The 20,828-nt window shown below is 34.9% G+C and overlaps 1 protein-coding gene across 1 annotated transcript in view; it reads right to left on the bottom strand.

Annotated features, from left to right (window-relative positions):
• DCC (DCC netrin 1 receptor) overlaps window positions 1-20,828 on the bottom strand; it is a 1,164,464-nt gene that overhangs the window by 329,446 nt on the left and 814,190 nt on the right. Inside the window, exons 10-12 of the mRNA XM_036918577.2 lie at window positions 13,306-13,454; window positions 11,506-11,644; window positions 3,490-3,539 (exon numbers count right to left, since the gene is read on the bottom strand). Coding sequence (XP_036774472.2) covers window positions 3,490-3,539; window positions 11,506-11,644; window positions 13,306-13,454 — 338 coding nt within the window. The remainder of the gene's footprint in view (window positions 1-3,489; window positions 3,540-11,505; window positions 11,645-13,305; window positions 13,455-20,828) is intronic.

Below are 20,828 nucleotides of genomic sequence, written 5' to 3'. Positions count from 1 at the left end.
CTGTACCATGATCCAGGTCTGGTGATATACCAGATCTTTTAAAAATTTGGCTTAATATTTAATTCTTTGTAATCAACCTACAATGCTTAGTTGATACATAGATGAACTTATGAATTAAGTTCAGTATACTTTAATCAATATGCTTGTCCCATCTTCTTCAGTTCTGTAAATATCAAATGGTTGAGAAAAGGTTTAACAAGCGAAAATATAGTTACAGGGGTTTGGAGCAGCATGAGATTTTAGAGATTACTTCTTCAACCTTCTCGTTTTATCAATAGTGAAACAACATCAACTTTGAAGAATTACAGCAGATTAAATGTAGTTAGATGAGAAGCAGATTTTCTCTCATATGTTTTCCTACCAAACTGTGAGATCCATGGAGGCAAAGACTGGGTCATATATGTGCATACAGTAGTACGGTGGGCACATATACAGTGCACAGCAGGATATATCATAAGTACATGGTAAATGTTGGATGAATCAAAGAAACTCAGATGCTCTGTTTTTCCAAGAACTCAAAGAGCTAATAAAGAGCTCAAGTATCTAGAATTCGAGCATCCTCTAAATAGTCAGGTTCTCAGAGCCTTTGTACTAGAACACAGGAATACAGCCAAGTGTTGACATAGCTCTTTGCATTCTATAAACTCGTGCTCTATATTCTAGCTAACTAATTAAACTGTAATATTTATTTCCTCAAAAAATAATTGACTTTCAAAGTAAAATCTTAAGAAAACTATCCTTGTAAAATTTTTCCTATTAAAACGACCACATTTTAAAGTGCACACTGAAACCCATTATTTTTTCTTCTCTTGTGAAGATATTATTTCTTGTAAAGGAATTTTAGTATGAGAAATAACCATCTAATCGTGACCCATTATTACCTAAAATCTAGTATCTACAGGTAAAGCCATTTGTTCAAAACAAAACTTGTATTCACAGATAGCCTGCAAAAAGGGAATCAAGTCTGTTCTGTGATTATAGCTTTATAAAGGTAATCTACTGGGTTTTCAAGAACAATCTGGTAACAATTTCTTTGGGGTCTTTTATCTCAATGCCTAAGGATCTCTGTGTTTGCACACTCTGGAACATGATTTCTAACTACCTGATAGGTAGTCATAACCTTAACAGACACCTATAGATGGTCATTTCATATTACAGCAACATCTCAGTTCTACATACAGAAGTCCTAGCCAGCTGTGTACAAAAATATTGGTGCCACCTAAATTTCCTCATTGAGTGTCAATAAAATGATTAGTTATGTTCTGTAATTGCAAATGATATAGAATAAATTGTTAAAGTATGACTCCATTCCTTGTAGATTAAGCAAAAAAATCTAGATTAGGTAAAATATCAAGTAAAATGAATAACATGAGAGTCATAATTCTGTTAGTCTAAAATACATATATTCAACTGCAATGTTTCTTTCTCATCAAATTTTGTTCCTTCAAATGGCAGTAGGAAGAAATATAAATATATTTGGGAACTTTCTTTTGTTTCAAATTAAAGAGTATCAAAACAGAATATTGTTTTTGTCTTTCTTTTCAATATACAGGGAATAAAAAACCAGCATTTTGAACATCCAGGTTCTTTCCCCTTCGTAACAATCCAAGAAAAATAATTTATAATTTATAGTTACTTAAAACCTAAGAAATAAGATAACAGAGGGAAGAAGTGAAGAGTAAGAGACTTTCTAGTGCCTGGGTCTGCTGTTTTCATTCTAAAAAGCTAATGAACAAGTTAGATTTTCTAGCAGAGCAATGTTTCAGATACAATGACATGAGATAGAGACAGGAGTGTTTATATTTGATTGCTACAAGCATGGGATATTATAGAAGAGTATGGGCTGTGATATTTGTATACATACATATAAGTCAGTTGAAAAACCCAGTTTTGCAAAGCAGGAATTCCCTCTTCACGAAGGTAATCAATCCATATTTACACAGAATCAGCATCCAGTGTCATTCAGTAATACCATATTCAGAAGAAAACATTCAACCTTTCTGGACTAGACTTTTAAAGAATATGAGCAAACATACACACAATAGCTTATGTAAATGTCTATGTTCTGTCCTGGAAGAAAGATGTGAGATGAGTAAAACTCTATTAAATATGAGTCCTAATACAACAGAAACTACAATATGCTCTCCAAATTTCATTCATTAACAACCTATATTATAAAAATCTACTTGATTTTGACTTGACAATCTCTTAATTTTGGTGGTGCATTTATAAAACTTTTAATATTGTTGCAAACAATAATATCTTTTTTAGAATGATGTTTATTTCTGGTTATTTTCCTTTAGCTCAACTTTTTCTCCCTAAGTTCATTTATTTTTCTCCCTTCTGATTTCATATTTATTTCACCAGTTCTTATTTGTGCCTAGAACTCTAAGAGGCTTACAATTTAGAGACATTTCACTAGCTCCAAGAGCTAAATTCATTACAGAGGCAAATCTGATCAAGGTCACAAAACAGGACTTCAACAGAGATTTTTACAAAATATGGCAAGGAATTGTACCTTGAGTGAAGTAAGAGTTACTAAGTTAGATCCTTTGCAGTATTATATACTACTTCCTCACAATAAATCAATAAGGAAGGCATTGGCACTCATACTATATGGATATACAAACTGAGGTTTGGTGGGGTTTGAAACTTTTAAGATCACAAATAGTTATTAAAAGGGAAAGCTAGGATTAAAAATCAGAGTATGATTTTCTCTAAGACCCATGTAATATCCCTGCTGTCCCCAGAGCCTAGAGACCAGTAAGGTCAATACCCCCTCACTGAGGACCAGGGATAGTGAAATGATATGGCCTGAGCACACACAGCCAGGCAATGAAAACGAAACCAGACCAATCCCTCTTTGCTTCACTCTACTGCCTAGCTTTGCTTGTTTTCAACCCCGCGACACACATGAAATAAGGGGATTATTTCTAGAAAACTGATTCCTGGCAATAGGCCCCTTATCTTCAGCTATACCTAGCCAAATTAAAGCCCTTTTGAAAGTTATAACAGCTTTCTGTATCAGGAAAACATTAATCGCTGAGTAACACTATTTCATAAGTATAACTTTATTGGACGTCAAGAAAGGCCGTCATTGTCCTATTAATAAAGGAAGAATGGTGATGGTGATGAAATATTTAATTCTGATTAATCTTTCAGGAAACAAAGACTTCCTTTGTTCCACCTTTTTCAATTGTTTTATTCTTTCCTACATTCACTTGTTCCTTCCCAGCACATTATGCCCTATACTGGTGTCTATAGGTAAACATACAACTTTGTTTCCTGATGGAATAGCTTTTAATTGTTACCTTTATAAAATCAAGTATAATATTATTAAAACAAAAACAAACCTCCCTTTAATTAATTCAAGCATGGTGGAAGAAGATGTGGGATCAGTGTCACTGTCTGCACCCAAGGAGGTGGATAAGCAAGCAGAAGTTATACGTCTGTGTAGATAATGAAATGGTGAGCATTTCAAAGACTTACCCTTGAATTAACTACTTCCAGGGAGACGTTCTGAGGTGGGGCACTTGGCACTAAAAGGAATGAAACAAGATGAGATGGTTACTGCCATAGGCACTAAGGAGAGCATGTCTTTTTCAGAGTTCATAGTAATAATTAGGTAGCTGACCTAGGTGGCACTTCAAAATTTTCCTGGAGAGATGAAAAATAACTATATTTGCTTATTTTTTCTTACCTGGTGAGCCAGTTATCCATCTAGGGAGCCCCCAAAACTGTTAGGCAAAGAGAGCCCCTGCTGTGATTCCAAATACTGCCATTTAATTACAGCTTTCTTGCAATAACCTTCCCAGAGAAATCAATAAAAACACACGGGAGATTTCCTAGAGTGATTTTAAAGGGCTTAAGATATTTTGTATTTGGGGATCTGCATGGTTTTATGATGAAATATGTCATTCTAATGGTCATTCATGTTGTCTAATCCTTTTAATGCAATCTTTATTACCTCTTAAGAAATGGAAAGAAGAAATACATCCCCCTTTTTTAGTTGTATGTAATTAAACCTGTGTGTCATAGATGCAAGCAGGTTACCAAACAGCCTTTGGTGAGTTGATTCTATTAACAAAGGAACAATTTATTTTTTTTTGTGGATTTTCTAGGTATTTTGTTTCTTTTGCCTGCATTTTGATTGTACCACTCTTTCATGGAGAAAAGAACATATACAACTTTCTTTATAATACATGCAATGGATATTTACTATATCAAAAAGTGAATATTCAATCATGTGAGTAATTCAAAGACAACCATACACTGAATGGCTGTTATGTGTCAGGCACTATCCTAGAAGTCTTGGATGACTCATTAACAAAATAAAGCTTTCTGATCCATAATAACAAGGTAAGTAGCATTCAATAGAGGCTTAACACATATTAATATATAAAATGAGTAGTCACTATCCTTGTTCATGACCAATGGATGATTTTTTTTATTAAGGTATCATTGATATACACTTTTATGAAGGTTTCACAAGAAAAACAATGTGGTTATTAAATTCACCCTTATTATAGAGTTCGTCCCCATATCCCATTGCAGTCACTGTCCATCAGTGTAGTAAGATGCCACAGAGTCCCCATTTGTCTTCTCTGAGCTATACTGTCTTCCCTGTGACCCCACACACACCACGTGCACCAATCATGATACCTGAAAATCCCCTTCTACCTCCCTCCCCACCTACCCACCCCCACCCCTCCCCTTTGGTAACCACTAGTCCCTTCTTGGAGTCTGTGAATCTGCTGCTGTTTTGTTCCTTCAGTTTTGCTCCCTTGTTATATTCCACAAATGACAGAAATCATTTGGTATTTGTCTTTCTCTGCCTGAGTTATTTCACTGAGCATAATACTCTCTAGGTCCACCCATGTTATTGCAAATGATAGGATTTGTTTGTCTCTTATAGCTGAATAGTATTCCATTGTGTATATGTACCACCTCTTCTTTATCCATTCATCTACTGATGGACACTTAGGTTGCTTCCATATCTTGGCTATTGTAAATAGTGCTGTGATAAACACAGGGTTACATATGTCTTTTTGAATATGAGAAGTTGTTTTCTTTGGGTAAATTCCTAGGAGTAGTGTTCCTGGGTCAAATGGTATTTCTATTTTTAGTTTTCTGAGGAACCTCCATATTGCTTTCTACAATGGTTGAACTAATTTACATTCCCACCAGCAGTGTAGGAGGGTTCCTCATTCTCTGCATCCTCACCAGCATTTGTTGTTCCTAGTCATTTCTATGTTGGTCATCCTAACTGGTGTGAGGTGATATCTCATTGTGGTTTTAATTTGCGTTTCCCTGATGATTAGCAATGTGGAGCATCTTTTCATGGGCCTATTGGCCATATGAATTTCTTCTTTGGAGAAGTGTCTGTTCAGATCCTCTGCCCATTTTTTAACAGGGTAATTTGCTTTTTGGGTGTTGAGGCTTGTGAGTTCTTTATATAGTTTGGATGTTAACCCCTTATTGGGTAAGTCATTTACAAATATATTCTCCCATACTGTAGATGCCTTTTTGTTCTGCTGATGTTCTTTGCTGTACAGAAGCTTTTTAGCATGATATAGTCCCATTTGTTCATTTTTTTACTTTGTTTCACTTGCCCAAGGAGTTGTGTTCAGAAATAAGTTGCTCATGTTTACATTCAAGAGATTTTTGCCTATGTTTCTTCTAAGAATTTTATGGATTCATGACTTACACTCGGGTCTTTGATCCATTTAGAGTTTAGTTTGTGTATGGGGTTAGACAATAATCCAGTTTCATTCTCTTGCATGTAGCTGTCCAGTTTTGCCAACACCAGTTGTTGAAGAGGCTGTCATTTCCCCATTGTATGTCTGTGGCTCCTTTATTGTATATTAATTGACCATATATCCTTGGGTTTATATCTGGACTCTCTAGTCTGTTTCATTGTTCTATGGGTCTGTTCTTGTGCCAGTACCAAATTGTCTTGATTACTGTGACTTTGAAGAGCTTGAAGTTGGGGAGCATAATCCCCCCTCCACTTTATTCTTCCTTCTCAGGATTAATTTTGGCTATTCGGGGTCTTTTGTGGCTCCATATGAATTTTAGAACTACTTGCTCTAGTTTGTTGAAGAATGCTGTAGATGTTTTGATAGGAATTGCATTGAATCTGTAGATTACTTTAGGCAGTATGGTCATTTTGACAATATTAATTCTTCCTATCCATGAGCATGGGATGTGTTTCCAGTTATTGGTATCTTCTTTAATTTCTCTCATGAGTGTCTTGTGGTTTTCAGAGTATAGGTGTTTCACTTCCTTGGTTAGGTTTATTCCTAGGTATTTAATTCTTTTTGATGCAATTGTGAATGGAATTGTCTTCCTGACTTCTCTTTCTGCTAGTTCATCATTAGTGTATAGGAATGCAACAGATTTCTGTATATTAATTTCATAACCTGCAACTTTGCTGAATTCAGATATTAGTTCTAGTAATTTTGGAGTGGATTCCTTAGGGTTTTTTATATACACTGTCATGTCATCTGCAAACAGGGACAGTTTAACTTCTTCCTTGCCAATCTGATGCCTTTTATTTCTTTATGTTGTCGGATTGCCGTGGCAAGGACCTCCGGTACTATGTTGAATAAAAGTGGGGAGTGCAAGCATCCTTGTCCTGTTCTCAATATTAAAGGAAATGCTTTCATCTTCTCACTGTTAAGTATGATGTTGGCTTTGGGTTTGTCATACATGGCACTTATTATGTGGACGTACTTGCCCTATATACCAATTTTGTTGAGAGTTTTATCATGAATGGATGTTGAATTTTGTTGAATGCTTTTTCAGCATCTATGGAGATGACCATGTGGCTTTTGTCCTTTTTTTTTTGATGTGGTGTATGATGTTGATAGATTTTCAAATGTTGGACCATCCTTGCATCCCTGGAATAAATCCTACTTGATCATAATGGGTGATCTTTTTGATGTATTTTTGAATTCGGTTTGCTAATATTTTGTTGGGTATTTTTGCATCTATGTTCATCAGGGATATTGGTCTGTAACTTTCCTTTTCCTGTAGTGTCTTTGCCTGGTTTTGGTATTAGAGTGATGCTGGCCTCATAGAATGAGTTTAGGAGTATTCCCTTCTATTCTACTTTTTGGTAGATTATTTGGTAATTAACATTACCAATTACAAAATACATATCCATGTTTGTATCACTATGCTTACAATATATCTAAAATCTGTTTTTTTCATTGAAGTATAGTTGATATACAATCTTATACTGGTTTTAAGTATACAACACAGTAGTTCAACAGTTACCCACATTATTAAATTCTCACTCCAACTAGTTCAGTTACTATCTGTCAACATAGGAAGATGTTAGAGAATCATTGGCTATATTCTCTATGCCCTGTATATGTCTTTTGCTGAACAACTACACTTCATTATACACCTAGGGGTGGAAATCATGGTAGCAGTAGACACCCCTATGGGGTTTACATGCACGTTAATCTTCAATAGATACAAAATTTTCCAAAGTGGTTATACCAATTTATACTCCCACTAAGAATGCAGAAAATTCCAGATGGTTCATATTCTTACCAACATTTGTTTTCTTTTCAATGATGCTTATTCAAATTATTCTGTAAAGCACTGAAAAGTAAAACAGGTACAAACTGAAAAAAATGCTGTGCTCTAAAATGGTAGGTGAAGAGTGATTTTATCTGCTTTTCCTTGGGAAATAGCAATGTTTGAAAAATATAATAATTTAAAAGTAAAGTTTGGAAATGATATATTCATATTAAGTAATAATAAATTACTGCTTAAACATGGAAAAATCTTTCTAGTTTATGTTTCACATGATAGTGTAATATTTATATGTCATATTATACTTTACTAATCATACTACATCCACTTTTTGGCCAATGAAATATCAAAACATGATTTGAGTAACACCAGCTACATTTATGAGAGGTGACTGAATTTTGGAGGAAGGAGAAGGCAACAGACTATCAAGTTTGTTCTATAGACTGTACTAGATGCTGTGACCCTCAAATGTCATTTTAAGTTTAAAAATGGCATTTGATGCCTCATTTCAAGAAAGCGAAGAATATATAGGAGAAAGGATAAATATGCATTCTTTTCATAACTATGGCAATTAGAGAAGTATTGAGATTATTTTCTGTATTAGGAATTGAAAGCCAGTATAATAAAATACAAAGAGCCTTATAACAAAGGCACTGATGTATTTCAACTCTGTTTTTTACAACATACGTTTCTCTTACTTTCCATTGATAGCACACTGGCTATTCTTACCTTACGTAAACATAGTCAGAGAAGAAAGTAGAGACTTTTTTTGTACAGTATTTTTAATTACCAATCGCCAGTCCCTCCTCTTACTATAAATTTCCACACTATTTAGAGATGGACAGATATATCTCTGTAGATGCTTGTTGGAAGTGAAAGTTTTTCTTTATTTGTGTTCCCAAGATGTTTCATTGTCGCATGAGGCAAAGGGGAAGGACATAGTTCATCGCTTTTCTCTTCAAAATGTCAAGCAATTTCTCACTTACAAGAGTTTCATTAAAGCCAATCAGAGGTGTTTGGCCTAGAAACTCCCCTTGATATGGTGGAACTTACTGGTTTGAAACACTTGATGATGTAGTCTACAGAGGAGATCATGTCCCACCTTGTAATTGAATCCCCATCTAAACAGGTACTGACCTTGTCCCAAACACATAATTTAAGGATTGAAATAATTTATATATGATTATGAGCTTTGTACTCTAAGGAATTAATATGAGAAATTTATTAGCAAGTAAGAGAAACTTAGTGTGTTTTCACATTGAATCCTGCCTCTTTACTTAATGGCTTAAATGACCAGGCTGTGATGCTTGCTTTTGTAATGTTTTTCTATATTAGTTTTGTTATCTGTCAAGTAGGAAAACTTAAGAGTATTATGAGGATTGAAGGTTAATAATGCAAAGTGATCAGAGCAGGGCCTTATAAGCACTTATTAGTACTTGATAATTATTAGTGATAGCAGTAAGAACCACATTTTTTTAGTTAAGTCCGCTTATGAAATTTGGTCCCTTTGCTTTTGGACACAGGGCAAGCTGGCATGGGTACTTACAAATGTTAATTCACTCATAAAAACTGTTAATGATCTATCCATGTCAGCTAGCTGAAGAGATAGTGTTTGGGAAAAATCTGGTAACCAGTGTTACATTTCACCCTGAATGTCAAGCAGCGTAGCTCTGATGTTCTTTAATACCACTGATTTGAAGAAGTGGATCATTGTAAACCAATTTGAAATTGAACAAAAACTAATGTTTCTTCCCAGAAAAACAATTAAAGCAGAGCTAAATTAGAGATGACAGCTCATCAGGATAAAAATCTTGATAAGCATTTCAGCATAACAGGACTGCCATTGGGATAATTAATTCAGGAAAAAATTATCTGCATTTCGTTTGTGTTTTTATTCACTTCTTCTCTGACTCCAATATGAATTTTTATGGTAAGGGTTTCTCTAACCTGGTAAGAAATATAAAGCTCTCTATAACACAGATGCATTTAGACTACAATCATGTATTAAATTAGCCTCACAAACAGAAAGTCCTAATGATAAATCTATACATATAAACAATTGTACAGGTTTGGCTGAACTGTCTGATTAACTCAATAAATATTTACAAGTTATGATGAATACAGAGATGAATATAACATCATTCTTTGTATTAGAGAGTATGTAGTATAATGAGAAAAAGACATGAATATAGACATAAATAACACTTATTAAACATTTAAATATATGCCATATTCATATTTTAGTTGCTTATAGGTTAGCCCATTTAATTTTCACAGTATCTTCTTTTTATAACATCCAGAAAGTCAAGGAAAAGAGAGATTCATGACTGAAGATTGGGGAGTAGGTGGTTAATAAAGGTGATTAAACACATGTCTGTATGATGTGTGACCTCAGCATGGACAGCCTCAGTAGAGGAGAAGACAGCAAACTGAAGTAGGGAGAAGGGGCCTGGAAAATGAGGGAAGGAAGCCAATAGTGAAGGGTGTTTTTAGAAATGAAAGATGTGTTGATTATAAAGATGAACGCAGACGAGGTCAGGGAGCCAAGGTCAAGGGGACCATGCAGCTCCTGCTTTTTCCTCTCAATGCATCTGAGAGAGGGAAGTTGGCATCCTTTGCAAAGTGGTGTTTGTTGGGCTAAGGTCATGAAATCCTTTCATTTAGTGCAAGGCATTTTCTAAATTCTAAATGTTGCAACATTTGGAGATGATAAATCTTGGCCTAATGAGTAATAATCTATCATTTTCACTTATGACATTTAGAACCAAAGTGGAGAATAATGCCACAGTATTACAGTCCAGAATGTGAATGAAATCTACATAAATTATGTAAAATATTCATTTTCATTTGTTTTCCCTTTATTCTGATAATTATAAGTTGTGAAGTAATTTATCCTGCCAATAAATATTCTGTTCTGTCTTCAATAACGGAATCAGATGGATGGGCATTAAAAATGATCCTGAAGAGGTGTCACACATAAAATATTTTTTTTAAGTTGAAATTGCAAATGAGCATATTACTGAGTCTTCTTTGCACTGCCTTTAATAACATGCATACCCTTCATCATTTCACTGAGTTATGTGAAATATCCACCCAGATGCTTTCTCAGATTAAATAATGATGGATTGGTTAGGGAATCAAAAGGTAAAGTCATTTTCTTTCAAATTCAAAAGATCAATAATTTATAGAATTACATATACCAACATGGAAACCATGGTTGAAAAGGGATAGCTTGTTGCCTTTTTACTATTCATGGAGGTCATCTCTGTTTCTACACCTGCCTGAATTTTCCTTGGTTGTACTTTCTGTTTTCATTAATTTTTCTAGCATTTATTATCACACATTTCTTTGATCTCAGTTATCTCTGCTACTTCTTTGTCAAATCCATCCTCTTCAGTAAGAGTTCTTCTTCCATTTTATGACAATTAAGAAAATATATCTATTCTTTTATTTGTTAGGCAAGGTACAACTAAAAACATATGTTTTCATAATTAGATTTAATTTTTTTAAATGCTGGGTTATTTGGCATAATTCCTCATCATGTATTTTCAAATTAAGAGGTATATGTTAGGAGGACTGTCTATCATTTATGCTTTTAATCATCTACCTTCTGAGAATGAGAAATAAAAGAAACATGACAATGCAAATTAGCCCACACATATGAACAAATGTATTTGTATTTATAGCAATAAAGAAAAAGACACAAAATTAATTCAGGATTGTGGCAAGAGTCATATTTTGAAGAATACCTCTTAGGACAACCCCACTCAGAGTACACACCTTTCCAAAGAAAGTTTGAATCTGACTGTAACAGATGCAGTGAATTAGCTAAATTTCTAGTTTACACTAATGAATCCCATAAAGTTTTAGTTAGGAAGCCTGGAAAATGACATACATACAATATTGTTTCTTTATTGTCACAAAGATCTGAGTCAAGTTTCACTGTCTGTAACTTACCATCAGAAAGTGTAACCACTGTTACGTCATCAGTAGATACTCCAGGCCCATAGCGATTATAAGCTAGGAATCGAAGAGTATATTCTGTGAATTTTTTCAGGCCTTCCAGCTTATAAGATAGTCCATCAACTTCTATATTCTGGAGACATAAAATGCCAAAAGTGTTATTCAGGAGGCACATTAAAGCAGAAATGGCAGCCATTCTGTGCAATCAGTGACATGGATATTAGAGTCTTACTCACAAAACTACTCTAGCTTTATAATGAGTTGTTGTAAAATGTAACTTGTGACTCCCCGACTAAAGCCCAAACCACTCTGTAGACTCCTAGTTAAAAAAGCACCATGCTATTTTTACAGTCATTAAGCTCCAACATTTTTAAAAGCATCCAATACACTGAATGGTGTGAGGTACTCTGCCCACACCAAAACCCTGACAGGTGCAAGGCAGCAGGGAATCTACAGAACAGAGATGTGCCCTGCGCCCTGATGGACTAATTCACCAAGAAACTAAATAGATTTCTTTCTTCCCTTGCTGAAATACACTCAGAGCTCCTAAAACTGGCAGATACTTTGCCACAAAGTATTTTTCCCTCAAACTGCTATGAGGTAGGGTGGAACTGTTTTGAGCACTTCACAGCTGCAGAATGAGGTATTGGAGGTGAATGAAGGCCACTGAGAAATCAGAGCCACTTCGCTCCAGAAGAGCCATTACTTAGCGCTCTGTGATTATCCTCACACTACCCTGGGGAACATCGTTTGTGAATTCATTTAAATGGCTTGGTGAAACGCATTTTTGAAGAGCTACTATGTGCAGAAAACTGGAAAGAATAGAAAGTGAAAACAAGAGCTAAATAGCTTGGGGAGAGCAAGCAAAAAAAAAAATAGAATGAATGATCACATAGGAGGAGCTCTTAGTAATTCTTATCATAGATACAACGAAGGACTTGAACTATTTCTGAATAGGACATTGCAAAACATTTTTTGAAAAGAAAAAACCCTGTCATGCAGTTTAAATGAAATGAAAGCATGAAGACCACCATATGCTTGGCAAACTTTACAACACATGTAACACATGTGAAGAAATCACTATCCCAACGTCAGCTCTTGGTTTTTCCTATTTAACTTCACACTTGTCTGTGGATCTTTTTCCACATGAAGTTGAGAATCTGGAAGTAAACATCTCCACAGTCGTGTATTCTCACAAAATAGAATCACTGAGTTGCCTGTGTCTCCTTAAAAACTTATTCACTCCTACTTTACCAGAAGTTCGAATTTGCTTACTTTCATATGTCTGTGCTAACCACAGATTAGAAGCAAAATGTAAGAAAGAGGAAGGCGGACTTCTGGAGTAAGGTATACTGAAAACCATGAAAAGTAATAAGTGACAGCCTGACTAGGGGGAGAGGACAAAAATAACCTCAGATACATAAGAATGAAAAAAGAAATTTGGTTGAGGTTGTTGGATATAAGATCAACTATTCTTCAGAATAAGGAATGAAAATGAAAATACTTTGCAGGACCAGATGGGTTAATACAAATGTTATACTGGCCAAGGCCACTCCCAACTCAACAATGTCAACCTTTATATTTACTTCCATCTCATTGTTCATTTGCCTTCCTTACAACTAGAATTCAATTAAATTGCTGTTAAGTGTTCAATAACAAATACTTTAAAACTGATCAGCTATCCAATTAATGTGCAGAACTGGACTGTATAAAGAGCTTGCAAATCTCTTCCTGTTGCTGTAGTCCTAGAGCCATCCAACAGGTGGCAGCACTAGGGCCCATTCCATTGCCTACCTGTTCCTTTCCCGTGGACACCTCAGTGCAGAACAATCTGTAACCTTGGACAGGACCATTTGCATAGGCAGGGGGTTCCCAGGTAATAAGAATTGAGGTAGGTGAGGTAGATACAGCTTGCAGGTTTTCTACTGGTCCTGGAACTTGCACTGTAAACAAGAGAAATTGATTATAACATGATTATAACATTTACAGTTCAAGGAAATTAGAGCAGTATGTAATATTTTTAGAACCATATAGAATAGGAATATAATATATAAATATAAAGTAATAAATTTCAGATTCATTTTGTCTTATAATTCAGGAGAGGACTTATATTAATCTAAATTACTTTTTACTATTGAAGAAACTGGTGAAGGAGTATAATTGACTAGGAAAGTGACAGAAAAGACTGGAATTCTTAAACTAAAGTATTAGTATGGAAAATTTTCCACTGTGCTAGTATGCCCTTGCTTGTATATTGCTAACAATTGCAGAAGGAAAAGAGAAAATACAATTAGAATACTTGTACATTATGGTTCTATTTATAAATCAAATAGGCAGAACAGCTATGGATAATTAACCATGCTGTCTTTATTAAAGTCAGCATTTTAAAATCTTGGCCAATTCTAGCTCCTCTAAATTAATATCAGGATTTAATTTTCAATTTCACTTTCTAGTATTCCATTTTCTTTCCTAAGGATTACTTTACTTAATTGAATATAAGTAGCTTGCTCATTAGGGAAAATAGATAGCAGAGGTCGACAATCATTTAACCAAAACACTTGTGTCCAGATGTATTTTGAGATACAGAAATTTTCAGATTTTAGAAAGGTAACATGGTATACACACAGGGTTTTATTTAACACTTCTGTAGTGAGGCCTGTGGCAGCACCCTGCTCTCAAATCACATATTTGCAGCAAAATATGTGATATTCACATCAAACAGAATTATTAAAGACTATTAGTTACCTAGTATAAGGTCAGGTCAGGCTTGGGTATGAAATTGGTTAAGGAAATCATTCAGATTTCACATTTGTAAATGTTACATCTGTGCCTAATTTTTAATTTATGCATATAAACTTGAATATAAATGTATTGTTTGTAAATGCAATAACCATGTCAGTTAAAATGAATAGTCTCACCATTGCATATACAACAAGTTTAACTTAAACATGCTGTGTATTTTCCCCAAATTTAGATACCAACCACCTTTGAACAGATAATACAGACCTTAATACAATTCTGCAAGTGTGAACTTCCATAGCAAAACAGTATATGAAAACCTGGCTGACAGAATACCTGATGACACACTCCTTAGATCAATGTTGGACCCATGTCTCCAGATCATTTTTCAGAATTTGTTCCATGAAACCCATTCTCCTTAAAGCATTACTGCTCACACATTCATATGGGAAAAAAAATTCATGTCAGAAATACATATTTTATGTCACTTCCACATATTTTTGTATCAGTACCCAAATTTTGAGGATCCTTGTTATTTACGATTGTGTCCTTTCACCTTAACAGTGATTGTTAACAATTTCTTAAAAACTTACTTGGAAATCATTTTAAGTCTACAGAAAATTTTAAGAATGAGAATAGTACATAGAAGACACACACACAGAAAAAGAGGGGTGGGAAAGAATCTAAATGTATTTATTCAAATTAAGCCACACACATCATGGCTATTTACCTCTAAATATTCAATGCCTTTTTCCTAAGAATTAACGTGTATGTGAATAATATAGTTAGTAATTTCAGTGCATTTCTTAGGAATATAACACTTTTATCTAATCTTCATCTGTGTTCCCATTATGTCAATTGACCAGTAATGTCATTTAGATACCAATTCCTTCAGCAGTTCAGGATCCAGTCTAGTGTCAAATTTGTACTTCTTTGCCCCATCTTTTTTAGTTAGCTTTAGGCTGTAACAGTTTCAAAGACTGTCTTTATGTTTTAGGTCATTTGTACATTTGGAAAAGTCTTTTTTTTAATGAACAGAATGTCCCTCATTTTGAGTGTCCCCACTTCAGCACTCTCCCAGGAAGGGGTAATTTTCCATAGAAAATCCCCTAGTTCACAAAGGAGACTTTGGTAGAAAATACTGAACAATAGGGAGTCTTGCTTGTGTCAAAGTTTATAGTGATACAATTGCAACTGTATTATAATGAAGTAGATACTTTGCTCTATGGGGAAAAAAAGGCAAAATAAAAGCGTGCCCACTAACATTGTTGAACTGGATGTTCAAAGTAAAATATTTTAAAGACTAATAATAAAAAATATCTATGCTTCTATGATTACTGATACACTCACAAAGACAATGCAAACATTTCAAGAGGGGACATTTCTGGCTTTAAATCTATTATTCTTCTAAGGAAGAAGGCACAGAGAAAAGAGCAAGAGAAAGGAGACCAAGCGATCTATTTAAGATATATGTCAAATGTGAAGTAGCCAGGATTTTGAAAGTTCACACAGAGCGTATCTGTGCAGTCCAATGATGTGTAAAGTATTAATTGAATGTGTTCCTTGCTCTCCTGTAGCTAAAGTGAAAGGGCATTGCTTACTATGAACAAAGCTCATTCTGGGAGCAAAGACTAGATTAAAAATGGCAAACCTCCAAGGACTTCACCTCACTATGAAGTGTAATCCATTCAAGGAAGGTTTCAGGACAAAACAACTCCAGGAGGACTAGGCGATGAGTGAGTCTGGGAGAAAAGAAAGGCAGGCAATGTTCAGGGAGTTTCTGCTCATTTGTTCCCCTGGACACAGAGGGTGATGGGTGAAAGAAGTGAGGGGATGTGAACTCAACAGCCCAAGCAGCCTTACTGCTGAACCTGAGAGGGACCCCTCTGTCCTGGCCAGCAGAACAAAGGAAAGAGGGTCTCTAACAGGTCAAGAGGCTTTTTATGGCCAGGGCTTTGGCAGGCGCTTTGAGGGGAGGGGTCAGGGGAAAGGCGGGCTTGTGGCTTGCTGAGGTGTCCTCTGGAAAATGCTTGTAGCCTAGGGAAGATGACACCTAGATCTCTCTGAGATAGTGGGTGGGCTTATTTGAAAAGGGGGTACTCAGGTCCAGATTCTATCAATGGGAAACAATCCAATCATCTCTAATTTCTGAAAAGCAAGTCACCTGAGAATCTGGAGTGAGCCGAGAGGGCCACCTAGCTTGCTAGGGGTCGGGGTGCACAGTCCGCTGGGACTATTATTCTAGCATAGCAATCAGATATGCCAACCTCACAGTTACCTCCATCAGGAGTTATGGGAGGAACAGTCCACAGGGCTGTCTGCAGCTCAAGGCAGCACCCCCAAAGAACAAACATTAGGCCACTTCCTCCCCTGGTGAGACCAGCCATGGCTGCTTAGCATCCAGGGTCTTTGTAGGGAGAATGGTCAAAACCCTCCAGTTAGTTTCCCAAATAATAGAAGCAGTTGCCTTCTCTACAGGGATAGGCACAATGATAGGTATACAGAAAGTATTTAATAAATGTGTGTCAAGTGAATGACATTTACCAAATATTACTGTAAATTACAAGTCTAAATACACTACATAGTTCAACTCATTTGATTTTGTTGAACTCAGCATTGTCACTACAAATGATCAGAAAACAGTATTTTCCTGAGACACCTGGTGAGAACTAAAGTTGGGATATGTCCGTGTTTGTTGAATGTATGCGAAGCTGCTGCATTTGCTCGGCATTTTCTTCACATGCACATGCAGCTTGGTTACCAGGGAGAGAACAGCAAGCAGCAAGGACTACAGTACGGATCCAGATCACACCGGCAGGACCTACTGTGGCCTTCCACCAGCTGAGTCATTCTCCCTTCCTAATGGTCATCAGAGGCCATCGGGGAAAGGCACGTGCTTGGGTTTCCAGAGGAATTTCAAGGTGAGATAATAAACACCATAAGTAAAAAGGAATATTCAGAGCCCTTAGTTTAAACATCCACAGAGTATGTGTCTTCACCAATTTCCAAATGATAACGTTGTACTTGTTATTATAGTTTCCAATTGTATTTTTCTGAGAAAGTACTGCCTTTTAGTACTAAATGATTTCCTACTTTAACTTTTTGTTTTAAAATATAATTTATTTTTGATCTGCTTGCATTGGTAGATTTTAATATCCTCATCTATTAAAATAAAATAAAATAAAAATACCATAACCTGAAGTTGTTCCAAGTAAATATAAATATCAAAACAAAGAATTACCTTAAAATCATATAATTATCAATATATATCATATATATTTATATAATAATCACACACACATATATATTTACACTAAAATACTGTTTGCACATGGGCTATTTTTCTTCACAACATTTCTGTGTAGTGTCAAGATTGTGTTTCATATAAGCTATTAAATGCTGCTTCTTTATAACAATACTGTAAGTTCAGATTTGTGAATTCCCTAATATTTTCCTTTTAAATTATAGCTCTAACATAGGTCTAGAGATAATATATTGTGTTTTAAGTTCATTGTGGAGGTATGTATGTGTATGAATATATACATATATATACTTATGCTATAATTTTATATAAAGATTAACTTATTATAGTTTATATATCCATATCCATAACATATTTAAGCATAACTTACATAGTTTACATATGCAATTTATTACATGAAGATGAGAAAGAAAGTGAGAAAGGGATATACAAAAGTGTTTAACAATGGGAATGAGATGTGAAATCAGTACAGTTAACAGTTTCTCCTTCCATTCCATTCCACTTTAGTATGTCAGTCAAGAAACTTAATGGGCTTAACTGCTCATCATTTCCAAGATGTCTTAAATGAGCCCCACTGATCTCCTCAGTTGGACAATAATTTTGTGGCAAACTACATCTAATTTCTTTCCATCTCTATTCAAGTTACCTTTTCTTCAAAGAGTGGAAAGATTTCAGAATAGATGCATAATCTATGCAAGTACCTCATCAATCAATGTCAGCCTAACCAACACCTTTTTAAATTTCAATATTGTGTTTCAGTAGAAATTCATTGTAACACCTGTACCTAAGAAAAAATTAAATACTTATGTTGGCATAAATGAGATGTATTACATGTCACTATTTGCATTAGGAGCAGCAATTTCTGACTATATCTATAATTTTATGGTATAACAGAGTACTTTATAATGAGATCCTACTGCATATCAATCCCAAAAATGGCATATAAAAGTTAGTTGAATCTTTAATAAAGCACACTTATCACAGGCAATCATATTAAAGACAGGATGTGTGTTGTATATGTGTTGTGTACGTGTGTGTGTGAGAGAGCAGCAGAAGCAGAGAGAGAGAATATCACAGTTTAATAAGCTATAATTGATTAAGAGTCAGAAGGTATAGTTTCTTATCCCTCATCTGCTTATGATAGGAGCCATTCATTGCCATCAGGGAGTGCACAGACCCCCTGAAATTGTATGCACGTTTCCAAGACTATAACATATATAGCTCTTGACGTGTAGGTTCCATAGCTTGCATCATTAGAGTCTTTGATTCCCCGAGTGGTAGCTCCCAATGGATTGGACAGTATCTCTGGTTTCCTTTGGTTCTGAAAATCAGTGATTCTCTATTACCAAATCATTTGTGATGATTATTAATTACTGTATGATGGGAAATTTGACAATTTTTTTAAAGAGACATCCTCAACTTTTAAGAAAACAAAAGCTGAGCCGTGTTTGTGAAATAGACTTTCCTATTTCACTTTCTAAATCATGGTTAATTCAAAAGCATTTGAATTCATTTGGCTTAATTCACCAAATTTTTTAGGTTTTACAAGATATTAGGGCTCCTGATGATAAAGAAGTCACACAGCATATACGAATTAATACATTTTTTCTTCCTTTCTTTTGCTGTTCCAGTTTCTGTCTAACCACTGACCTTCCTGACTTCTCTTTACTATAATTTGATATTTGTATTAATTGGACTAAAATGTAAATTATGATTTATCAAACATATGGTTCTAAAAAACTCTTGGAAGCCCTTCCAAATAAGAATGTGAATATAAGGTTTTCATAGAAGCTTTAGAAGGATCAAGACATGTCACTGTCTTCATAATACTGAATGAGGCTGGTGTCTTTTCACCATTATACTAATGTTTCTCAGCTGGAAGTCCGAAATGAAGACAAATGTTAAGTGTCAGAAAATATGTGGTTGAACATTTGAATATTTAATGTCTTTTCAAAATGACTGTGTAGTACAATGTGTCCTACTGTTCCTCAATCATCAATTTAACAGCCACCAAATCCTTTCCTTTTTTTTTTTAGAACTAAATTAACAATGTAGTTGAAAAAAATCACATATGTTATCATTCAAATAATGACCTATGATTCACATGTCCTCAACTCAGGCCAAAATTCTGTGGATGAATCTACCTCCTTATTCATTTGCTAATTTAAAATTGATTGAGTCCATTTTAAAAAATAGATAGCAAGGGATCTAAGTAATTATCTGTAGTGATCCAGATGGATTTAGACCACAAAGCTCTCTTATTCAAGCAACAGCTTCCACTGCTGATGATCTCACTGAACGTGTTTCACATGCAAGCCATTTCTGAAACGATTTGCATTTATTGATAATAAAGTGCAAGCTTTGATTGCCTCTTTGGTTTTTTTCCCCTCCTGTAGTTAACAGCTTGAATGATATTTTTATGAAATCTGTTTCTATTCTGTATGGGAAATGCAACATCAAAAAGCCTGAAGGCGATGTAATTATTAACATAATGCAACCCCTTCTTGACTGAACTATACATAGTTAGGAGATATGACAGTAATTTGGCGAGGAAGAAGTACAAAGTGTGGGTTAGGTTTCTATTACAAAACCACAGGAGTCTGACAAGATTTGGTTGAAAGAAGCCATTATTACCTGTTAATTTTCCTTTGGGCTTTAACAGGTACCATCTGCTAACTCACAGTAAAGTCAACTGTCATTATGTGAGTGTGTGTGTATGTGAAGATATATGTCTTCTGATATCAATATTGATTGCTATCTATATAGCTATAGATCTATCTATATATAGACACATATAAATGTGTGTGATATGTCATATATATATATATATATATATATATACACACACACACATATCTCTCTCTCTATATGCTAATTTATTAAATGATGGATATTTTTGACAGCATAGTAGAAAAAACTTTCTCTTTGAAGAAAATAGTACCAAAGGAGTCTTCTTGTGATTCACCCTAGAACTAGAAGGAGTTTGATAATTAAAGTGATTACAGGAATTGACCTTAAGATAAGGTCTTTTCACTGGAGTAGTTTAGGCTCCTCATATGTAGAGTATTATGAATCTCACTTAAGAAAATACAGGCAATGCCTAGAAATGTAAAGTGCATTGGCAAATCTCCATTCTTGACTGCACCATGAAGTTCTCAAACCATTTAAATGGGAGAATGCTAAGAAATGTCAAAGGCAATTGTTTTTATGATCTAGAAAAAAATGTCTAAAAGACACCAAACATTGAAGTTAAAAACTTAAAAGTTTCAGCCAAGTGTGCTTATGTAGCCACATTATTGAAAATTGATATAATAAA

This window comes from Manis pentadactyla, chromosome 6 (assembly GCF_030020395.1).
Source record: "Manis pentadactyla isolate mManPen7 chromosome 6, mManPen7.hap1, whole genome shotgun sequence".
NCBI lineage: Eukaryota > Metazoa > Chordata > Mammalia > Pholidota > Manidae > Manis > Manis pentadactyla.
Note: the sequence above shows the minus strand (reverse complement) of the source record. Positions and strands in the feature narration are given on the sequence as shown.